This window comes from Garra rufa, chromosome 1 (genome assembly GCF_049309525.1).
Source record: "Garra rufa chromosome 1, GarRuf1.0, whole genome shotgun sequence".
Classification (NCBI taxonomy): domain Eukaryota; kingdom Metazoa; phylum Chordata; class Actinopteri; order Cypriniformes; family Cyprinidae; genus Garra; species Garra rufa.
In genome coordinates, this window is record NC_133361.1 from 62,639,611 (window position 1) to 62,664,128 (window position 24,518).

General features: G+C 35.9%; 1 protein-coding gene across 1 annotated transcript; it reads right to left on the minus strand.

Moving 5' to 3' along the window:
• Positions 1 to 12,827: 12,827 nt before the first annotated feature.
• Positions 12,828 to 18,733, minus strand: LOC141337901 (NLR family CARD domain-containing protein 3-like). Its single transcript, XM_073843480.1, has 3 exons — positions 18,236 to 18,733; positions 15,109 to 15,192; positions 12,828 to 14,769 (listed from the first exon to the last, which is right to left on the minus strand). The coding sequence occupies exons 1-3, from the start codon at positions 18,697 to 18,699 to the stop codon at positions 12,828 to 12,830; spliced, it is 2,490 nt and encodes an 829-aa protein (XP_073699581.1). The 5' UTR covers positions 18,700 to 18,733.
• Between the last annotated feature and the right edge of the window lie 5,785 nt (positions 18,734 to 24,518).

The window sequence follows — 24,518 nt, forward strand, 5'->3', positions numbered from 1 at the left end:
ATTATTTAATTGAATAAAAGTTACAGCCAAAGAGTATGAGAACATATTAATTATGTAAGGGATAATCAACGGTTTGCCGTGCGTTAAAGGATTTTAAATGCACGATGTGGAGGCTAATAATTATCTTATTATCTTAGCATATCCCGCTTATTCCATGGTCATTTGCAAAGTTATAGACAAATTAAAACTAGGATTGATATTTGCAACGCAAAATTTGACTGAATGGATAAAAAGACGGTTATTTTCGTCAGTTATGACACGCAGCTCTAGCATTCTGCCCACTTGAAATCAGACTCAGAGATAAATAGTCCAGGAAGATCACATTTATTTGAATGAAATATAGCATTTGTTTCAGTAAATTATCGATCGACCAAGAGAGAGTGTGAAGGCAAGAGAGATGACAGTTGTCTGTGTGTGTGTGTGTGTGTGTGTGTGTGTGTGTGTGTTTGTGTGTGTGTGTGTGTGTGTATATATGTGCGTACAGGGATGTACTGGCCATCGGGAGCACCGGGACATTCCCGGTGGGCCGGTGGAGTAGTGGGCCGATCGCCGAAGAGAGAGACGGCACTATTTTACATTACAGTGCATTCGAAACTGCAAAAAGCAAACAACCCAAAAGTGTATTTTTTAATAAGTGCCATTTTGCGCTCTCGTGAATCATCTCATGACTAAGTGTAGACGCCATGTAAATACAAGATTCATTGTGTAGTTTAGAGAGCTTTATTAATTATAACGGAACTTTGTGAGATCTCTATGAACTAAGATTGGTGACGCTTTTAGTCATAATAAAGGGAGCGCGCTTTGCACTTTCCAGGCTATAATCCATTCAGAATTTGTATGAAACTTTTGTTTTTCGGACACATACATGCTACTATGTTTTGGGAATGACATCTGCATATTTATGCTGGGTTCATTCTCGAAGTAGTGGTGAAGCAATGGACGGGACAAAAATATATTTTTCCTCCTTTTTTTAACAAACAGCGCCAAGCGGAAGACTGAGCATTGTCTGTTTGATCAGTTTGCCTTCTCAAATCATCACGACTTGTCTAAAATAAATTCTATAGATATAAAACAGTTAAAGTATAAAACAATGTTAGTTTAAACGTTAAAGTAAAATGTTTGTGCAGAAATTGGAAGCTAAAGCCGCTTTGCAGGACATCAAGGCGCCAGCGCAACCACTTGCATTATTTTCAGTGGAAGCAATTTAAAATTATCCATAATTTTTGCTCACAAAGGTACGAGTAATCAAAAAGCGTTACAGCGTTTTTATAAAATAAAGAAAACAGAAATGATGCGCTTTCTTCCGTCTCGTTCTTGAACAGGAGCGCTTAACAAAAATAAAGGGAAATATATGCCTCACAGACATGATAAATATATCTATAGAAAGCTTTAAATTATTACTTAACAAAATAAAACAAATCGAAAACAAAAGCTCTTTCATTATGTAATCCGTAAAGATTAATTTCTCTCTAAAGGCGCGTCCAAAAAAAAAAAAAAAGGTCTTTGCGACACTGACTCAGAATACACTAGTTTATTAATAAATAATTCAGATTTGTCCTTACTCTTTCCCAGACACATTTATTGTTATTTACTTTTGCCGGTGCTCTGTGGCAAGTTTCAGCCTATTGCTTGTGCTTGAACGCGAATCTTTTCCAGCATAGTTCTAATTAATTTTAATTTAAGTAAAATATTAATTCAATAAGAGCCTGATTAAAGATCAATATCAGTGTCTAAAATAAGATGTTTGTTTCACTGTTTACAAATGTGACCCTGGACCACAAAACCAGTCTTAAGTCGCTGTGGTATATTTGTAGCAATAGCCAAAAATACATTGTATGGGTCAAAATGATTGATTTTTCTTTTATGTCAAAAATCATTAGGAAATTAAGTAAAGATCATGTTACATTAAGATTTTTTGTAAAATTCCTACTGTAAACCTATCAAAATGTAATTTTTGATTAGTAATATGCATTGTTAAGAACTTAATTTGGACAACTTTAAAGGTGATTTTCTCAGTATTTTGATTATTTTGCACCCTTAGATTCCAGATTTTCAAATAGATGTATCTCGGCCAAATATTGTCCTATCCTAACAAACCATACATCAACAGAAAGCTTATTTATTGAGCTTTCATATGATGTATATATCTCAGTTTTGTAAAATTTAACCTTATGACTGGTTTTGTGGTCCAGGGTCACAAATATTAAAGTACTGATATTTTACCCCAAAATGAAAATTGTCATAATCTACTCACTATCACTTAATTCTGTGGAACATAAAAGAAGATAATTTGATAAATTCAGTAATGTATGTCTATACAGTAGAAATTATAACCAGTTTGGTTACATTCTACAAAATATCTTTTGTGTTTCACAGAAGAAAGTAAGTCGAACAGTTTTGGAACGAGAAAATTATTTTTTATTACAGAAAGATTTTTTTTTACAGAATTTATTAGCAATAAATTTTTAAGTTTATAAATTTGAATTCTGCAGTATATAGGACAAATGGTTCCGCAATATATATATATTGTTGTTGTTGTTGTTTCTGTTGCCTGCCGAATATACTAAAGTAATTATTTCCAAATTCGCCATTCAATAATAATACTCTAATAAATCGTAATCCTGTCTTGACTGACAACGCAATTCGCCACGCGCACGCTCCACCCATCCGCGCGTCCGCCAAAAGAATGCAAGACTCGAGAATGGAGCGCCCAGGTGGAGCAGAGGGTCGAAACTGTCCTGTTCAGTACTTCATTAACAGGTCAGATACATCTGTAAATAGACTATTGTAGTTTTGTTTTCTTAGTAAAGCATTAAACTGCTTGCAAATATTATCAATAGCAGCCAGTTTGCTGCAAAATTAACAAAATGGCATAATTTTGTAAAGAGTAGGAATTTAGCAGACAAATATTCACATTGTTTTATAACACGTTTAGAGGGAGCTAAGGCTAACAACAATACAACCCTTACAAAAATTAACCATGTTTTCACTAAAAACCAAAAACCATTGTTACTATATTTAAACTATGGTAACCACAAATTAAAAAAAGGTTTTGCTATACTTGATGGTATTTGTAGTAAAACTCTGGTTATACAAATTGTAATCAAAATGCCAAAAAAAAAAAAAAAAAAAAAAAAAAAAACACGGTTACTACTATACTTTAACCATAGGCCTAATTGAACCATGGTTAATTTTCCTAAGGACAAAACATGACCCATGATAATGCAAAAAAAAAAAAAAAAAAAATTCAATATTAGGATTTTACTAAAGATATATTCAAGATGTAGCTATTATTGTAGGCTAACAGTTTTGACATTTGGGCAAGATAAAACAATAGCTCATGGTCCTAATGTAATACTTACATTTTTATAAAAAGGTAACTGGAAGTTCAAGAGATAATCTTTAATTATTTTGCGTGGCACCAGCCAATGGATTATACTTTTTATGTGATAATAATAATTGTTTTACAAAAAAATTAATATTGTCCATGGTTTCAGAATTTGTTGTGGGTTTTTGGGATGGCCTGGATGAGTGTGAGATTTCCCGGCCTGAAATTTTGTCCCAGTCCGCCCCTGTGTGCGTACCTGCCTGCTTGCTGTGCGTCTCTCTCTACAAACAACGATTCATTCAAAAACAGCATCTTTACCGCCCCGTTGCTGAGGAATATAATGTAGCGATCTAGTAGGCTATTTTAATAAGGATCGCAGGCAAGCGCTGACAAGAAGTTTTTGTATGTGCGCAGCACAATGCGATCTCCTCTCTCTATCTCTCTCTCTCTCTCTCTCTCTCTCTCTGTGCTTTTGCGTGCATCAATTAAAGCAGCGCATTAATATTGAACGGTGATTAAACTGACTTGGCACTACCTGTGCTGTAAACGGTTTTACTGCATACCTGCCAACCAATCAGAATCCAGTATCCAGACATTCCATGGAATAAGTCTCTTTATCACTCCCCAGAATAAAATGCGATTGTTAAGCTTATTCAGAGTAGTTGTCAATACACAATCAATGCAGATTATGTGTTAATAATTGCTTGCAATTGCTGCAAATATAGTAAAACTGCTGTCTATCCTACTTCAACCCATTCAAACACATTGACAGCGTTGTTTGGAACTATTGTGAGCTCCATGAACCATGTGACCGAAAATTTGGGTGTGTATTGACTACTGTGTGTGTGCACTTCGGTTATGGGTTAAATGCAGAGCACAAATTCCTAGTATGGGTCACCATACATGGCCTCACTTCACCTCCTTTCCTTTCCTCACTGATGCATTAAGAGCCGGGGGTGAAACTTTTGACCTCAAATGTAAAGCCTGTGATAAACAACTTGACAAGACTTAAAGGTCCCATATTGTACACATTTCTGGAGGTTTATTTTAGTTGTTGATGTCCTTAAGAATATATATTTGCGGTATAAGTGCCAAAATCCATCTCAATATATTTTTACAGCTCAAAACTGTCAAAAACAGGTCGATTTTGGCCCGTCTAATTAATATTCATGAGCCTCTCTTCTGATTGGCCTGTTGTTTTCTGAGTGACGCACAGCCAGGCCACTCACAGGTAACTACGGTCACGTATCTTTCTAGCCGAACCCAGAGCAATAGAGAGCCTAGCCTGCTGATACTCAACAGGATATTTCAGAATGATCATTAATGTTTTTTCTTTTTCAAACACCGAATGCAGTAAGCTACATAACTGTTGCTTTAGTAAAGCCCCTTTCACAATGCGCGCTGATTCTGGAAAATTACGGGAACGGGCGCTGTGTGAACAAAAGCCTAAACCATAAACCATAAAGGCAGTGTTGTAGTGATGATGAATGTCACCCTGCGACTCTTCACGACAAAAAAATACGTACAAAGTGGAATGAAGCGGCGATCGGGCAGAGCCAACTCCTCACTATCAGCGCTGAAGCACAGTTTGTTCAGGTTAGTTTCAGTTTAGTGAAACGTACGCATTACATCTCACATCCAAACGTCACATGTCTTTATGGGTCGTTACACACAGATTTCGGAAAACAACTGTGAATGAACCAAATTAAACAATTACGGAACAAATCATGGGACACATTATGCGTGTATTTACCGGAATCGCTGTGTGAAAGAGGCTGAAGTTGACCTGCCACTGGTCTCTTATATTGACGTTGATCTGAAGCCTGTGCAATGATGTAGTTTCGACATCTATCGACTGAATGGGGTTTTCTAGATTAGTTTCCGTGTTGTTGTTGCTTAGCAATGTTATGGACCCGATGTTGTCTGGGTTTGACAAAAGGAGGGTGGGACGGTGGTTGGTGCTCGGGGTGGTGACTGAAGGCGGTGACTGAGTAGATCGGACGTCACATCGTTACGGAAATCACAGCGGCTCGTGAAAATGAACAGCTACTTTAAGCAGGCTGTGTGCAGTTTACTGTGGATTGACTGTTTTGAAACTCATATGGTAGTTACATAGCCCCTAGACCTCATGGAAAAAGCCAGGAAATTTCGATTTTGACAATATGGGACCTTTAAAAGGTAAACTGCACACACTCATACTGAAAGCACAAATTTTGACGTAGTTATGTAGTTATTTAAAAAAAAAAAAAAAACATGTTTCTATTAACTAGATAGTAACTAGATAAAGTCCAGCAAACATGACGATAATAAAAATCATACATGTCATTAATGTTTTTTTTTTCTTTAGTGTGTGGATCCTGATTATCTTGTAGTGTGTGTCCTGCTAAAGACAGTTTGGGATGTGAGTGTGTGCAGTTCATGCTGTAGAACAACATGACTTTCCTACTGTATATTAAATATGAAATACAATTTATATTATAAGTACAATTGAAAAAGGGATCAATTATGGTTTTAGATATATCATTTTAATTGTTTTACAATTCAAATCGTAAAAGGTATTTTTTTGGAATTTGCTTTTTGGAAATTTCTAATCCAGTAAGGTTTGTAAGAATAGGTGGAACTGCTTTGGAAGTGTTATAAAGTTTTATTGTTATTTTTGATGTTGTATAATTGTTATGTTTATCTGTTGCCATTTTTTGTGACCCTGGACCACAAAACCAGTGATTTTATTTTTTTAAATTGAGATTTAGCTTTTCATTGATCTATGGTTTGTTAGATAAGGACAATATTTAGCCAAGATCCAAGTATTTGAAAATCTGTAATCTGAGGGTGCAAAAAAAAAAAAAAATAATAATATTGAGAAAATTGACTTTAAATTTGTCCAACTTAAGTTCTTAACAAAGCATATTACTATTCAAAAAATTAGGTTTTGATATATTTACAGTAGGAAATTTGCAAAATATCTTCATGTAATATGATCTTTTCTTAATATCCTAATGTTTTTTTTGCATACTAGAAAAATCAATAATTTTGACAGATACAATGTATTTTTTGCTATTGCTACAAATATACCTGTGCTACTTAAGATGTATTACATTTTATTTGGTAAGTATACACATTGTTAATTGGTCTAAAAAGTCTTCTTGTGAAATATATATATATATATATATATATATATATATATATATAAATTAAGTTAACAATAATCCAATTAATAATTATAGTGGATATCACATATTTCTTTTCAAAATGATTACATTAAACTTCAGGAAACAATTTTCTTTAATTACTTTCTTCTTTTTTTTAAACTATAGAACCATTAACAAAGATTTTAAACACTGAGACCTAAAATAATTTGTTATCCCTCTGGTGGAAAAAGTATTGTGGCTTTCATTTCTCATTCGCTAGTCATTGTGAATACTGCATTTATTGTAATCCTGTAATAAAGGCACAAGCAACAAAGACAAATTTTGAAACCTAAAATATTGGTCTCATTTCAATACAACACTTTTAATAATTTAAGCTTTTTTACCCCATTTGCAATATTTCTTTGATTTATTTGTGTAGATTGCAAGTGATGTTGCAGGTAGTGCAGAATGCAAGTGCTGATTGAAAGTGGTGTTGCTTGCAGAGGAAGCACAGGTGCAAAACAGAGAATGCAAATCAGTGCAAATGCAAGTCTACAGCCAAACCTTTCAAGAAACCTTGGTCTTTGGTGATTTATAAAATGTAAGTCAATGGGTATTCTCACTTGAGATTAAAAAAAATATATATATATATACAGGTAAGACAAAATGAATGCCTGTGGTTCCTGATGATATATTGAGATTTTATCATTCTCCATAATAACAAAATCAGGTGTCGATGTGTCTATGTTCTTTGTAGGCGTACATATGCATACGCACCTGTGTTTCAAATGGTATGCTCAATTTAGACTTGGGCACACTTGCAGGACAAACTGTAATTTAGTTTAAAACTCAAATCAGCTCAAACCACAGTAGCAAAAGAATTAAGATCTGCTCCAAACGGTACTAACATGGCAAAAAAAGAAAACCTCCTCTAAATAACATTTAGTTAGTGAGTGTGTAAACTGCAGTAAAAAAAAAAAAAACATGAAGAAGGACAAGAAGAAGAAGTCAATGATAGGGTTGCCAACTAGAGCTGAAACGATTCCTCGAGTAACTTGAGTAACTCGGTTACAAAAAATGAAGTCTCTTTTAATTTATTATATGAGTTTTCAATCTAAAACGGGGTCTACACACTAGAGATGCGCGGATGGGCTCAATCGTCACCCGAATCTGCAGCTTCAAATACATTAACCGCCCGCCACCCACCAGCACCTATATTTTTCTCTGATTTAGATAACTGCACCCGATCACCATATTACACTTAATGTAATTCTTAGTTTTGCATGCTGATATGATGAATGGATGGTTAATTTATAACAGCAGACTGGTTCAGCTGATCTGCACATCGCTGCACACTTATATACATTTAATCACTCATGATTTTAAGCCAAATCCACGCAGAAAAGAATTACCTGACATCTGGATGCGACTCTCCACAATCTCTGACGAAATCGTTCGGGTTTTCTCTGTGTTAGAGCCATTCTAAACTTACTATTTGAACGCATACTGGATGCTTGGACTTTGGAAGTTTACCTGGGTTCACCAGTTTCAGAAATGCCTGATCGTAAAAATCTGCTTCTTTTAATTTTTAAGGTATTGTTTTCGTTCTAATCTACTGATTCAAATAAGTAATCAATAATTATTATTGTACCATTGCGCGCCTAGCCTGACCGCGTATGAATGATCAGGCAGCATCTGTGGACAGAGCAGGTGCGGTCGCATCAGGCACAATCGTCAAATATATTTCAAAAGAAGCCGGCGCCACGTTCCTGACACTGTCTTTACTGGGTGTTTTTAGGGAATATTTCAATGTATTAACATGCGATTGAATTAGCTATTCATGTGGTGGACTGTCATGATTTTGGATAATGCAGGACACTACTGAATGATGCGCATCAGAGAAGTGGGTAAACGCAAAGCCAACCAAGGCACTACACCACTGCATTACCATGCTTAATAGCATTAGCACAGGCATAACTCCCTTCAAACTTTATATTCATATTTTAGAAAATTTAGTTAATATTAGCATCATGATTTATCTCATCCACCCGCATATAATCAGCATGCATTTTTATATTACCCGACCCACCCGACCCGCGGATTATCCAGAGCGCCCGCGGATATAACCACCATCCGCGCATCACTACTACACTATCTATAAAGATCAGTGGGTCTACAGTGTTTTCAAAAGTGTCCGTTTTTGAGGGTTGAAATCGACGGAGCAGTGTAAATGACATGCGCAACGTTAACCATATAGCAAAAGTTATAAGTTTTAAAACTTATAGTTTTATTGGCTTAAAGCACTCCGCGTGAAACCATGCATGGACTTATGTTTTGCCTCCTAAATGCCACAAAGCATTCCAAGATCAAGACAGTAAAGGCTTATGTTATGCCTGAGCTGTAGATTTTGAAACTTTCAGTTTTGAAAGTTAAGTTGCAAGACTTAAAGGCAGTGTTTTTGTATTACTAGTAATAATTAATTTTATTGTATACCTTAGCTTTGATAATTAAAAAAATGCTTTATTTTAAACCCAGTCAACTTTGTTATTGTTCACAGTACAATCACAGACAGTAAAAAAGGGTTAATAACTTAATGCTTGTTTTTGATTGAAAATGTTGTTGCATACTATACATTTAAATAAAATTATTTTAAGAAACCTTTCTTATTTTCTCTTTTATATTTAAAATTGCTCTTTAATTAAGCAAAAATATGGTTTATCCAATTACTCGACGGAATTTTCGGCAGAATACTCGATCACTAAAATATTCGATAGCTACAGCCCTATTGCCAACCATTCTGTGCAATCCACAATTATTCCATATTTTAAGGCATCAAAAAAGCAATCAGTATGAAAGCCATACAGATTTTGTCCTGTATTTAAGGCATATGGCTTATGAGCACCTAGACCATAAAAATAACATTTTCTAAAGTGGGAATTAATCACTTGGACATGTCATTGTTTGATTTACGAACATAGCAATTTGAGAAAGGCTTTAAGCCCAAGCAGAATCCTCTGCCGGCTGGTCGTGCTTGCTTCACACAGTGAGTGCTTACAGCAATTCCCTTCACTGTTTCAGTTTTGGCAAATGCAAACAACATAATTATTTTTAATTAATTCAACATGCAGCAACATGTAAGAACACATCTAGTTGAAAGAAGATGTGATCAATCAATCTTATTTTCCTTTTCTGAAGTTGGCAACCCTACCCTAATATGGAAGTACTTCTGATGGCTACATAGGTCCACGTAATGCCTTACAACAACCCTTACCTTTTATTTTTGTTTTTATTATTGCTTATTGCTTTATTCTCTAACAGTTGCAGAAGAGAGGATGATTGTTTCTGCTCAACTTACTTGAGTTTGTCCAGATGTTTAAGTGTATCTGAGAGCAACTTTGCCCCTGATTCTCCTGGGTGATTGTAGCTCAGATCCAGCTCTCTCAGGTGTGAGGGGTTTGAACTCAGAGCTGATGCCAGAGCAGCACAACCTTCTTCTGTCACCAAACAGCCAGATAATCTACAACAACAGCCCAAATGTGAATGTAATAAAAAGATATATAATATATAATACAAGTATCCTAGCAAGCACAGTCTTAAATGAGTTAAAATGTACTAAAGTGAATCTAATTAGATATCAGATCTGCGAGAAGTTTTAAAGTTATTTAAAAGTTTATTTAAACACTGTAGTGTGTGAACAAATGAAAACAGAACAGTGTAATTTAGCACTGGGATTTTGATGTGTTGACACTTTTGATGGTGGACAGGACTCATCACATATTTGATTAGTCTGTGCCTACACAGCCCCATACACAGGAGAGTGTGAATATTTGTTTTCAATTGGAATTGGTGCGTATAAAAATAGAAGTCCACGGAGACCAAGATGGAAAAGAGCACACCATTTTTGTTTTCTTTATTTTACTAAAGCATAACATTTTGTTGTTGTGGGTGTATGCAAATAAAAGTAGATCCACAGTTTGGAATAATATTTTACTAATAACTCTTCAACCAAAAATTATAAGTATTTTAAATTTCTGCTGTTATCATGAACAAATGCAACTGTACGGGCAAGCACATTTTCCAGCCTCAGAGGGTTAACACGAACAAATCAATGTGAAAGCCAAACCTCAGTATGTTGAGTCGACAGTTTGGACTCCTCAGTCCAGTACAGAGTAGCTTCACTCCTGAATCCTTTAGGTCATTGTTACTCAGGTCCAGCTCTCTCAGTGGGGAGTTTGATGATTGTAGAGCTGAAGCCACAAATTCACAGTGCTGATCAGTGAGATTACAGGACACTAAGCTGAAAAAAACAAAACAACTGTGGTTAAATAGCATGAAGGTGTGATGTCTTGCTTTATTAACCCTTTCACTGGCTATTTTATTTGAGTTTAAAATATTTTAGCTGACCCCCCAGAGTGAGTTTTTTTAAGTGACCGTTATTTTAGAATATTTCCCCTTATTGTTTCCATGGCAAAGCTTGTCACGTTACACAATGCAGACACAATAACACTGTATTACAGCCAGTTTGCTTTTATTTTATTTTTCCTTGATGATTCAAAATATTCACCCACTTGCTTACCATGTCATGAACTATCTGATATTCTGATTCACAAATATGTGTGAATTAGTGTGTTTTGCCGTTTAAAACCCAATTTAAATGATCTGAATCATGATCTATAACGTGAGATGGGCACCGCCATGTTTGTTCGCGCTGCCGTTCAGAGATTCCTGTCAGTCAGTATTCAGATTCAGCGCCAGCCAATGTACCAAAGAATGAACTGATTTTGGCAGCTGTGTGACTTCACCGAACGTCCTAAATACCATATTTGGGACTGTACTCCCAGGGTCACAGAAATTAGAATTTGTTTAATTCATACAGCGAAGACTATGAGTGCTTAAATTAATTAGATAAAATCTAAATTTTGGTATTGTAACACCATTTATTTTTTGTTAATGTAAATTTTAAATATGTCTATCATTTATCATTTATTTGGGTGTGTATGAAATATGATACTCAACAAAAAAAACACATGCACATGTATGCATATGTATTTTTTCTTGAGTTATCATATTCATACATCAGGCTTAATATGGATCATATATGCAATTTATTGCAAATAAATGATAATCAAGAGATGGACAAATAAATGTTCCCAAAAAGTCTGCTGTGTCTCATTTTACATTTAGATTAACTTAAAAAAAAAGTTTTAATTAAAAATGCTGTATGAATAATCAAGTTACTCAAGTAAAAAATCAATTAAATCAAGTAAAGGACTTTGAGGTAAGAGGGCATAAAGTGGATTCTGTACAATAGGTTTTCAGCAATGTTTTGGTCATATTGATAATTTATAGGCACTAGAAATTAGCATATTGAATATGATACAGTATACAGGCTATTTTCATAAATAGGCATTATATTTATTGTTCAACAGAATTTTACAAATAATGTTTAGTTTACATTATAAATAAATGTTTTTTAAATTGTTGGCTAAAATGTTGTAATATGCATTGCCAGCATTCTGTTTTCAGTTAATTTACTCCCAAAGGGGCAACGTATCCTGGGGAATACTTACATTAAAAATAAATAAATCAATAAAATCATTAAATAGTATTATTTGTGTCCTAAGAAGATGGAAAATATCAGTAAATTAATTTTCTGATCTCTTTTTATGGTCTTACCCTTTTTAAGGTTATATCAAGAAAGAAATATGTGACTTAATTAAAGGTCATACTTTATGAGCATTATGTGTATGATGCTTCAAAGATTTTGTTTCTTTTCTCACTTATACAGAATTTTATTGTGGGAAGTCTTATAGTGTCTATATTATATTAACCAGCTCTATTCTATATATTTTTTTAAGAGGGCAAAGCACAAAGTCAGTCTCTTGTCTCTTATCTTCATGTTTTCTTCAAGCATTCCAAAACAATTCACAATGTTCGTAATTCGTCACAAAAGTGAATTTTGTATTCCACAAAAGACATTTATATTTACTAAGATTTAAAGAGACTTAATTTTAATTTATGGGCTCCCGCATCTCTCTCATTATGCATGAATTCAAATGTTTCCATGGTTACAATGTAACATTTGGCTGCTAATCAGTTATTGCTTTTTTTAAACAAAGCTCCATGCCTTAATGGTATCTTAACATCCACATTAAAAAAAACCTATAGAATATAATATATACAAAACTGTGCTTTGGCATTCCACTGCAGGGACGCAGTTGTGATGCTGACTGGTACAGCGCTAACTGTAGTCCATTATGTTTTATGCTTATGAACACACACCCATAAAATACTTATCAAACCTCCATCACAACTTTTTCAAATTATGTTCAAATTGCAATATTATTTTAGATTATTATAGATTTTCACACTCACACAGCTTTTCTGCAGTTCCTCACAGCAGGTAACAGTCTCCTTCTGCCATCTTTTGATTTGATGTTGTACTTATTAAAGTCTAACTCATCCAGCACCTCCTCTGACATCAGGATCATGTTTGCCAAAGTTGAACATTGTGCAAGAGAAAGACTTTTTCTTTTTGTTTCAGATTCTAAAAATGCCTGCACTTCTTGAACAACAGAATTATCCTTCATCTCAATCAAGCAGTGTGACAGATTCATCCATCTTTCAGGACTGACATTGTTTTTTTGACCTCGTTTGAGGTTTTGGATTATTTTCTTGATGCTCTCTGGGTTGTTTTCTGTGTGTATCAGTACATCCTGTAAGAGTCTCTGATTGCACTCCAGTGAGACACCATGAAGGAATCTAAGGAAGAGATCCAGGTGTCCATTTTCACTGTTCAATGCTTTATTCATTGCTTCCTTTAGAAACACATCCAGAGTAATATTCTCACAATGAGTTCTGGACTTTCCTGTTAGGAACATTTTCAGAATCTCACGGTTCTTGTGTAAATAGCAGTAAAACACATGCAGTGCTGCAAAAAACTCCTGAAAGCTCAGATGTACAAAACTGTAAACCTTCCTGTGATTAAATACAGATTCCTCTCTAAAGATCTCAGTACAAATCCCAGAATACACTGAGGCATCAGAGACGTCTATGCCGCTTTCTTTCAGGTCCTCCTCATAGAACATCACATTACCCTTCATCAGCTGATTGAAGGCCAGTTCAGCAAGTTTCACAATCACTTCTCTGTTGGACTGCAGGAGTTTCTCTGGATCTCTTTCTTCATACTTCTGGTTCCTCATATTTGTTTGAATAAGAAGGAAGTAGATGTACATTTCTGTCAGAGTTTGAGGGATTTCTGCACTGAGATCTTGTTTCAGGATGTTTTGAAGCACAATGGCTGAGATCCAGCAGAAGACGGGTATGTGACACATGATGTGGAGACTTCTTGCTCTTCTGATGTGTGAGATGATTCTGCTGGCTTGATGCTCATCACTGATTCTCTTCCTGAAATATTCCTCCTTCTGAGGGTCATTGAATCCCTGAATTTCTGTCACACGGTTGATGTATTTAGAGGGGATCTGATTGGCTGCTGCTGGTCTGGTGGTGATCCAGATGAGAGCAGAGGGAAGCAGATCTCCTTTCATGAGGTTTGACATCAACACACCCACTGTTGAAATCTCAGTCACATCAGAAACTTTCTGACTGTCTGAAAACATCAGTGAAATTCTGCTTTCATCCAGACCATCAAAGATGAACACAACTTTACATTCATCATAAATCTTTGAGTCCAAACCTTGGAGTTCAGGATTAAAGTCAATCATAAGTCTGTGAAGACTGTATTTATGATCTTTAATCAAGTTCAGCTCTCGAAATGTAAGCACAAACATAAAATCTACATCCTGATTGGCTTTTCCCTCGGCCCAGTCCAGAATGAACTTCTGCACAGAGACGGTTTTTCCAATTCCTGCGATGCCTTTAGTAAGAACAGTCTTTATTTGGTCCTTCTTCTCTCTTCTCATCTCCTCATATCCTGGATCAAGTAAAGGATTAAAGATGTCATTGCAGTTGATTGGAGTGTCTTGGAGTGTCTTGTAACCTTTCTCAATCTGTAGCACCTCATGTTCTTCATTCACCCCTTCACTCTCTCCCTCTATGATGTACAGCTGTGTGTAAATCCTGTTCAGGAGGGTTTGATTCTCTTGTAGTTTAATTCCCTCAAATAAGCTCTCGTACATGTTCTTCATGCTGATTCTGTGCTGTTCTTTGACTCTCTGAAGATCATCATGCACTGGTTGGTGAGAATCGAGCTGCTGGGCTGCTTCTGAGTCACAATGTCTGAAGTGGTTCTGATAGTAAGGGGATGGCAAGGTCTGAGGGGACACATATCTGATCTGGTCAGCTCTCCAATCACTGAAAAGATATTAAGAGAAACAATCAGAAAGGACCTTTGTCAAAACAGAGAAAATATTTAATGTTTCTAATATCAAATGATCTTATCTGTAATCATACCACAACCACATTTGCAAAGCAGTGTTCATCGGTGCCAATAGGACAAGTTCATCTATATTCATGTGTATTCATATTATATTAGTATTATGTATTAATCTACTGACTTTTTCTTTTCAATTTTCTTTCTTTATATCATTTATTTTTGTATTAATTTTGCTTCTAAAAAGAGAGCACTTTTTCTGTCTAAAAATTAAATTAATTATTTGTGTTGAATATCTGACTGTACATAAAAATACTCACACAGGATCAAAGGGATCTGATCCATCACTGAGATCAGGGGGCTGCAGTGGAGAAGCTGCTCTCTTTCTCTTCCTGCTGATGGTACTAAAACATATAAAGATATAAAAAAGAAAGAAATATATTTTTTTCTGTAAATTATCAGTCTGCTCCAATAAATTAACATAAACACAGGTGTGAACAGGTCTTGGTGAGCTATGGTTGAAAACTACAAAATAAATGAAAATTAGTCTTTCAGGCTGGGATCAACTACTTTGGCCTCAGTCTGGATGGTCTGTGAGGATGTCCCTAGCTGAGTTCACTGGTGCCTGTCTATAAAAGCACATGTGAAACTCTCAAAATTAAATCACAGTGGAACAACACAATCTCCCTAGTTTTCAGTGAAAATGCAAATTAAGCAATTTGGGACCATTTTGGCTAAAATTATCCAGGAGTGGTTGTAGATGGAATCCAATATGTAAAACATGCAGATGAAAAGTGGTGGCTAAAACACATCTAAAATATTACAGCACCCGAGGCATCAACATCCAAAGATATAGGCCCAGATAAAGCTAATAGTTTTACAAATATAATAAATATTACTTAACATCACTAAACATTATTATTGGCATGCATCCCATCCAATAATTACAATAAGCTATGTGATGTGTTAATTTGATATGAAGAAGGTCTCAGCTTTCAAGTTCTGTTGATTTTGTCACAAATTCTAAACAATAATTGCAATTTATATCAATCTGGAGATCATTATAGCCACATATCTGTTTAAGCAGAAACACGCAGCACACCTGAATTGATCAACTCTCCTGCTTTACTACTAGTTATAGCACAAAATAAACATGAATTAACATCAAATGGCATGTTGACAGATTCAAATTACTGAAGATTTCACTTTATACAACCACTTTTTTATTGATTACCATAATGAATTATGCAATAAAGGGCTTGTTTCCTTCTGGTTACTCCATGTGTTTTTTCATGATCTGATAGCTATTTGGTTTGTTAAAACAGTTTCATTTACACTTCCACTTTTATTTCCTTTTTCTTTTTTATTCAAAATATTCACAAAGGTGTTAATTACATTATAAAAAATCAGATATTCAGATTTACACATATGTGCAAGTAACATAACCACGTAAGTGGTTTAAACACTTTTATAATGACCATGGTAGCTGATCTATAACAGGTGATAGGAGCCGCCAAGTTAGTTCGCGCTGAATCAAAATGTAAATTCATCCTCTCCTCCCGAGACATTAAATTAAGTTTCTGGTGAATGGGGGGAAGAATAATAAAGTAAACTTTATTGTTACCTACACTGTGTATATGATATCAATAAAACAAATTATATTTGTAAGGATCATTAGTGCCACTCATACATCAATGTGTATTTTACAAACTGTAAATGTATATTTTGCTAATGCTTCTGTGTTTTTAAATATCTGAAACCTAAAATAAGCATTATCTGGTTGGTGACTGCGCACTTTAAAGGCTTAAAAAATACTTGTGTGAGGTTGGTAGCTAGCTGGTTGAAAAGAGTGTATCACAACGGTATCACATCTATAGTTTCAGCGACACCTGCCCCATTTTAATTCTCTTTCTTTCATTTTAATTCTCTTTTATCGAAAGACTATCGAAAGTAGCCATTTTTCTTAAAAAAATAACACAAAGCCTTAAATTAAACAAAAAGGACATTGTGGATGAATTTAAATACAACTAAAATGAGTGAGCAGTTTTGTTTTTTTTCTGTCTTTTTGCATTTTTGAATTGATTATAATTAAATCAAAATTAGGAGATTGAAGTTGTGTTATAATGCGTGAAATAAGTTAATTAATGTGAAAATTCCACCTACTAAAAAAGTCTGGTTAACTGACTGATTATGAAAATAAAACAAGGTTGACAAAATTATATTGTTGGCGTTTCTGAGGTTATGTTACGATTGTTATTCCATATTCACAAGCTGTGTTATTGACGATTTTTGAAACACTGATTGATTGAATACATGGGATTTGTTTTAAAGGTTGTATCAGCGATTTCTAGCCTAAAACATAAAGTGTCGATTTCAGCTTACCTTTCATCACGATCCGCTCGCTGCCTGCCCCATAAATTGTCTGTGAAAAAACCGCGTCTCTCTGGTCAGCCTAGGGTCCGAGATATGCCAAAAAAAAACAATCGGCACTATCAACACACCACAAATAACCAAACAGTGTTCCAACCAATCAGCGTCAGGGGTTTGGTGTTGTGGACTTTCCTACTGGTGCAGGGATGTGAGGGAGGCGGAGCGAAAGTCCACAACACCAAATCCCTGACGCTGATTGGTTGGAACACTGTTTGTTTTTGTGTGGAAAGGTTGGTAGTGCCGATTGTTTTTTTGGCATATCTCGGACCCTAGGCTGACCAGAGAGACGCGTTTTTTTCACAGACAATTTATGGGGCAGGCAGCGAGCGGATCCTGAAGAAAGGTAAGCTGAAATTGACACTTATGTTTTAGGCTAGAAATCGCTGATACAACCTTTAAGTTGTTCTGATTTTTTTCAACATGTCTTCTGATATTCATTCATTTTGTTCTGGAACTAGACAACATAGACTGTAAAGAAAGGAAACGAGAAGAAAAGAGGAAAAAGATGATTGATTCACATGCTGCATGAACTGAGGTGAATACTGTGATCTCATGCCATATTAAAGAGCTGATAACAAATTTATTGTTTATATTGTGTGATAAAATGACGATTCGTGTTATATTAAAGTAAGAAAACACGTTTACTGGGATTATTTTGTGGCTGGCTTGCTACAAATAATGAATATACTTGAAAATGTTAAATATTATTTCCAAGCATTTATACTGTCAATTGAACAGCTGTTTTATTTACCTGCAGAACAGAAAACAAAAAAAGAGTCTTGGAGGACACATTAACCTACAACGTTTAGGGGGCCCGTACAAATGTTTTTAAATATGTTTTTGACTTGCAAAGCATGGTTTACATTTCAGTGATCATGCAGGTGTGTAAGGAATTTAACTAGTTAAAATGACTCTAATGAGGAATCTCTATTATTATTGAAACATTCAAAGAGCATGACCTCAGTGAGTGCAGCATTATGTTTGTAAAAAAATCACATCCACTGTCATGATACTTACACAGGGTCAAAGGTCACAGCAGGTCCATCATTAAGAACAGGAGGCTCAACCATGGCCTCTGTGTCAACGTCTCTGAGATTAGGGGGCTGATACATAGAGTTGTTACTCTTCATAGACACACAGCTGAATCCTGGAGATGATACTCTCTCTGTGTCAACTTCTCTGAGATAAGGGGGCTGATACATAGAGTTGTTACTCTTCATAGACACACAGCTGAATCCTGGAGATGATATTCTCTCTGTGTCAACTTCTCTAAGATAAGGGGGCTGATACATAGAGTTGTTACTCTTCATAGACACACAGCTGAATCCTGGAGATGATACTCTCTCTGTGTCAACTTCTCTGAGATAAGGGGGCTGATACATAGAGTTGTTACTCTTCATAGACACACAGCTGAATCCTGGAGATGCTGTTCTCAGAGTGTCAACAGGAGCCTCCTGCTCTCTCTCCTCATACACACTCATTTTACAGGCTGTTAGTCTGCTTCGCTTCTTCCTATAAAAGAAACTCAGACCTGCATGTGGAAACAGAGAAATAAAGATTTAAAGGAAAACTTTTGGCGAAATGCAATCAGGTTTTTTTTTTTGGATTGTAAACTAGTCAAACTTTCATCTTAAAGCATAATTATGAGGAAAGAGCCACTTTTAAGATTGACCATGATTTTGTTTTCTGGTCAAATGGCCAGTGAATGGGAGTGCTAGGGGCACTACTTTGATCGCATCAAAATCAATATTTTCACAACACTAAGAAGGCTTGACACACCATGAAACTTTGCTCAAAGTATCGCCTGGGTCTCTACACATGAACTCCAGCATTGAGAAGATTGTTTGTGTACACAGAGTTTACTAAAAAGAAAGGTTTTGAAGAACTCACTTTCACTGTTTTGGTTTCCACTCACAGCCATCTTGCCAGTCAAGAAGTGTCGATCTCCGAATGTGACGTAATAGTGAGGAGAGTAAAGATGGATAGCTCCTTAAGCATATTTCCATTATTATAATTATTATATAAAGATATTGCTAAGTGATCATGCTTTTTTCATTGGAATTAAAACTTTATGACATTTCGTCCTATGGAGTCCATTCATTCACATTCGGAGAGACCCAGGCGATACTTTGAGCAAAGTTTCATGGTGTCAAGCCTTCTTAGTGTTGTAAAAATATTGATTTTGATGCGCTCAAAGTAGGGCCCCTAGCACTCCCATTCACTGGCCATTTGACCAGAAAACAAAATCAAAGTCAATCTTAAAAGTGGCTCTTTCGTCGTAATTATGCTTTTAGATGAAAGTTTGACTCGTTACAATCCAAAAAACAACCCAGATTGCATTTTGGCGAAAGTTTCCCTTTAAGCACAAGTTCTGTTAGAAAGACTCAAAAGCCACTGCCATTCATAATAGGTCTGGTCAATCATTGCTTGAAACCTGGAGTATAAGCACTGAATTCACTGTTTATTTTTTGCAGTCGACGCTGACATTCCTACTCAGTCAGGGAAACTTGATACTTTAGCCGCAAGTTTTCGTGGTTCATGAAATTACTGACAATTAATTTAAAATTAACCTTCTGTGATTGACTGTGTAAATGGCATATCTTCAAAAATTCACACTATTTTATTAGGCAGCGACTACTTGGACTAAGTGCAAATAGCTATAGATTCTATGTACACTATATGTTAAAATACCAGGATTTTTTGCTATAAAAAAAAAGGGTGTGACCTGTGGCCAAGTATAGTGACCCATACTCTGAATTTGTGCTGTGCATTTAACCCATCCAAGTGCACACACACAGCAGTGAGAAGTAAACGCACACCTGGAGCAGTGAGCAGCCATATTTCGGTGGCAGCCGGGGAGCAGTTGGGGGTTCGGTGACTTGCTCAGGGGCTCACCTCAGTTGTGGTATTGAGGATGGAGAAAGTGCTGATAACTCAGTCCCCCACTGACAATCCCTACTAGACCTGAGACTCGAACCCGCAACCAACTAGGTTACAAGTCTGAGTCTCTAACCATCAGGCTACAAACTTTTGTGGCCAGTCATGCCCACATTAGCATTTGTGATGCTACTTTTGGAAAATAGTGGCAATTATTTCCACCTCAGTATTATAGTACATTATAGCCACATTTTGGGATGATAAAGCCCTCGAAACCCAATAATTTATCTTCAACCTTTTGATTATTTCCTTAATTTTTTTGTTTTAAAACAAATGCCTTTAATAATCAGGCGGTTGAGCCTGTTTCTTCCTTCAAGTTCCTGGGGACCCACATTTCAGAGGATCTATCCTGGACCACCAACACCTCCAGCCTGGACAAGAAGATGGCTCTCAAGATGGCGGCTTGTCTGTATTAGTGTGCGTGTGGTCTGTCCTTATTATTTTTTAACTGTTTGATTTTAAGTGCTCGTTATAGTGTTTTTCACTGCGCACTTTAAGTGTTTTTATGCACTTTAATCAGTGCGACTGGCTGGACATCGTCGTTTTTATGAAAAAAAAAATGCGTACACTTGTTTATTTGATTCTTCAGTGTTGCTATACGACACTGTGGATGCCTGGGGTTGGCGTGCCTTTTGACGGCGTGGATTATACTGCCAATGACCACGGATATATCTACGAGTTAACAGCGCCTTGTCTTCGGCCTGACTTGTACACTGGAACTACATCGGAATTGCTCAGGGAGTATGGCCAGCTGCTATCATGGAGAGATAAGTCTTGCGGCTTGTTGTTTACTTTTGGAGAATCTTCGCGTGGACTGCGCTGCCTATGGACCCAGGGGAAAGGGAGCCTTTCAGCCCGTGCGAGGCCTCTTTGTTGTGGAGACCCAATTGAGGGTCCAAAGAGAAGATCATGGTTAGTCTTCATCCTGCTATTCTTATCTGGGAATATCCACCCCAACCCGGGTCCTGTGTTAGGCCAATTTCAAACTCCAGACGAATTTAAATCAACAAATGGACTACGTTTTTTTCATCTGAATGTGCGCAGTTTGACAAATAAAATGGACTCTTTAAGAATTTGGGCAGAAGCGACTGATGCAGATATGATAGTTCTCACTGAAACTTGGTTAAAAGCATCAGTTACAAACGATTTGATTATAATCGTTAATATTAATGTTTTTAGATGTGATCGTACAAAAAAGGGAGGGGGAATTGCAATATACGTGAAGTCTAACTTACATTGTTCTCGTATATTTTCATTAAGTAAAGTAAACAGCCTGGAATTGCTGGTGCTTAGACTACACTTGGTCTCCGGCTCGGACATTATCGTTGGTGGATGTTATCGCCCGCCTTCATCGTCTTCAAGTGAAACATGCACTTTACTTGCAGAACTTCTTCACAACTGGACTACATATGAACTGATTTTACTTGGCGATCTGAATTGGGACTGGTTGTCGTCTTCCTCCGACTCATTCAAGGAGGTTTGTGACTCTCTCCGTCTGGTACAGTTGATTAATACAACAACTCGGATAAATCAAAAGGATCCGGATAAATCTTCCCTATTGGACTTAATTTTAACTAACGCTGCCCACAGATATTCTGCATCAGGAGTTTTCTGCAACGACATTAGTGATCACTGCGCAATTGTCTGCGTGAGAAACTGTAAAATTCCAAGACCTTCATCGCGATATATTTTTAAAAGACTTTTTAAACAGTTTAATGAACAAGCCTTTTTACGGGATATTTATCTCAGTGATCTGGGTGTTGTTTCATGTATACCTGATGTTGATCTGGCCTGGGACTATTTCAGATCAACATTTTTATCTATTTGTGACAAACATGCCCCAGTTAAACGATTTAGGATAAGTGGTAAGGATAATCCTTGGTTCAATCATACTGTTTCTACTTCTATACAACAGAGGAATAATTTATGGGCCAAGGCAAAAAAATCAAATCATTTTATGGATTGGAACTCATATAGAGCTTTACGGAATAAGTGCACAAAATTAATCAAAAGGGCAAAGTGTGATTATTATTTGTCTATGGTTAATGAAAACCTAAATAATCCTGTACGTTTTTGGAAATTAGTTAAGTCTTTTTCAGTAACTAAATTAGCTTCTAATTTCCCAAATTTTTTAAATGTTAACAACACTGAAGTTAAGGGCAGAGAAGCTGTTGCAGATACTTTTAATAATTACTTTATATCTGCCGGCTTAACCTCTGAGTCTTCCAACTCAAATGTCCATACTTCAAATGCATCTATTGAGCTTGTTCAAAATAGCACTCCAGATTTATTTAATTTTACGTCTATTACTGTTGCACAGGTTCATAAAGCTCTAGAGACTCTAGACATAAAAAAATCACCAGGAATTGATAAAATTGAGCCGTATTTCTTACGATTGGCAGCTGATCTCGTTGCAGAACCTATAGCCTCTTTATTAAATTTAAGTCTCACTTCTAATGTAATACCTAAAATGTGGAAATCTGCAATGGTTATTCCATTATTAAAAGGGGGAGATCCAACGGACCCAAATAATTACCGTCCTATCTCTAGATTATCGGTTTTAGCCAAAGTCTTTGAATCATTGATAAACGTCCAATTAAAACAATATTTGTCAGCTAATAATATTCTTCAGGATTACCAGTCAGGGTTCAGAACGGGACACAGTACTGTCACTGCAGCTACATCAGTTTTAAATGATATAACATCCTCTTTAGACAGTAAACAATTCTGTGCTGCTCTATTTATTGATTTGTCCAAAGCCTTTGACTCAGTAGACCATAAGTTAATGTTACAGAGACTTAGGCTTTTAGGTTTCAGTCAACCCGCTTTAAAATGGTTTGAAAATTATTTTTCAGAACGCACTCAATGTGTGACTGTTGAAAATTATAATTCTTCCTTTCTCCACGTAAACACTGGGGTTCCCCAAGGATCTGTTTTAGCTCCATTGTTATTTTCTATTTACATTAATGATTTAGGTCATGGAATAGATTTAGCTAAAATACATCTGTATGCAGACGATGCAATTATATATACAGCTGCACACTCTTTAAATCAAGCTTTACAACATCTACAGAACGCTTTTCAATTATTACAGTCAACGTTGCAGGAGTTAAAACTGGTTTTAAATTTAAAGAAGACTAAATATATGATTTTCAGCCGTGGCCGCACTAAGGTAACAGATCAGACAATCATACCTTCGAACGGTGTATCAATAGAAAGAGTAAGCTCTTAAATACCTAGGTATTTGGATTGATGAGAGATTAACCTTTGATATACACATTGACAAGTTACTAAAAAAGCTCAGGCCGAAATTAGGTTTTTTATATCGGTTAAAAAATTGTTTTCCTTATAAGGCTCGTAAGAAATTAGTAGAGAGTACATTTTTGTCTATACTTGATTACGGTGACCATATATATATGCATGCATCTGTTACTCTGTTGAGAAAACTAGATTCTGTTTATCATGCAGCAATACGCTTTGTCACAGGTGCAGATTCACGAACGCATCACTGTATTTTGTATAATTCCTTAGACTGGTTATCTTTATATCAAAGGAGAAAATTACATTTGTATTTATTTATTTTAAAGGCTCTTTTAGGTAAACTACCATCTTATTTGTCTAATTTGTTAAGATTTCACTCAAATAATCAACGCACTAGATCTGGTTCCTGTATTCGGTTAATAGTCCCAAGGGTAACGTCAAATCTTGGCAAATGTACTTTCTCCTTTTATGCTCCTAAGGCTTGGAATGATCTTCAAAATCGGCTTAATCTTGACAATCTTCCAACTTTGAGTACTTTTAAACATCTTCTGTATAATGTTTTAAAGGATACATGTAATTGTTTTTTATGATCTGATTTAGTAATTTTTGTGGTATTGTGTTTTGTGATCTTCTTTGTGAAACTTTATGTGCTGCCGTTTTGACCAGGTCTCACTGGAAGAAGAGATAGTACTGTCTCAATGTGATCTCCTGGCTAAATAAAGGAAATAATAAAGAAGGCTCACCAGCACCTCTTCTTCTTGAGAACACTTAAGAAGAACCAGCTGTCCTCAGCTATCCTGGTGAACTTCAATCGCTGCACAATAGAAAGCATCCTTACGAATTGTGTCACAGTCTGGTACGGAAGCTGCTCTGTTGCACATTGCTGCACATTGAACTCTGCCCCCCACTGACACCTCTGCGCCTGACATACCCATTTGTAAATGTTTCCATTGCACATATACATATTGTACACTTGTGATAAACCTATATCTATGCATGTCTATTTGTAAATTCCTGCTTCAGTAAACAGTAACCTGTATATTATGTTCATATCTACCTGCAATTTATATTATAGTTAATAGCAACCTGTATATTGTGTTCC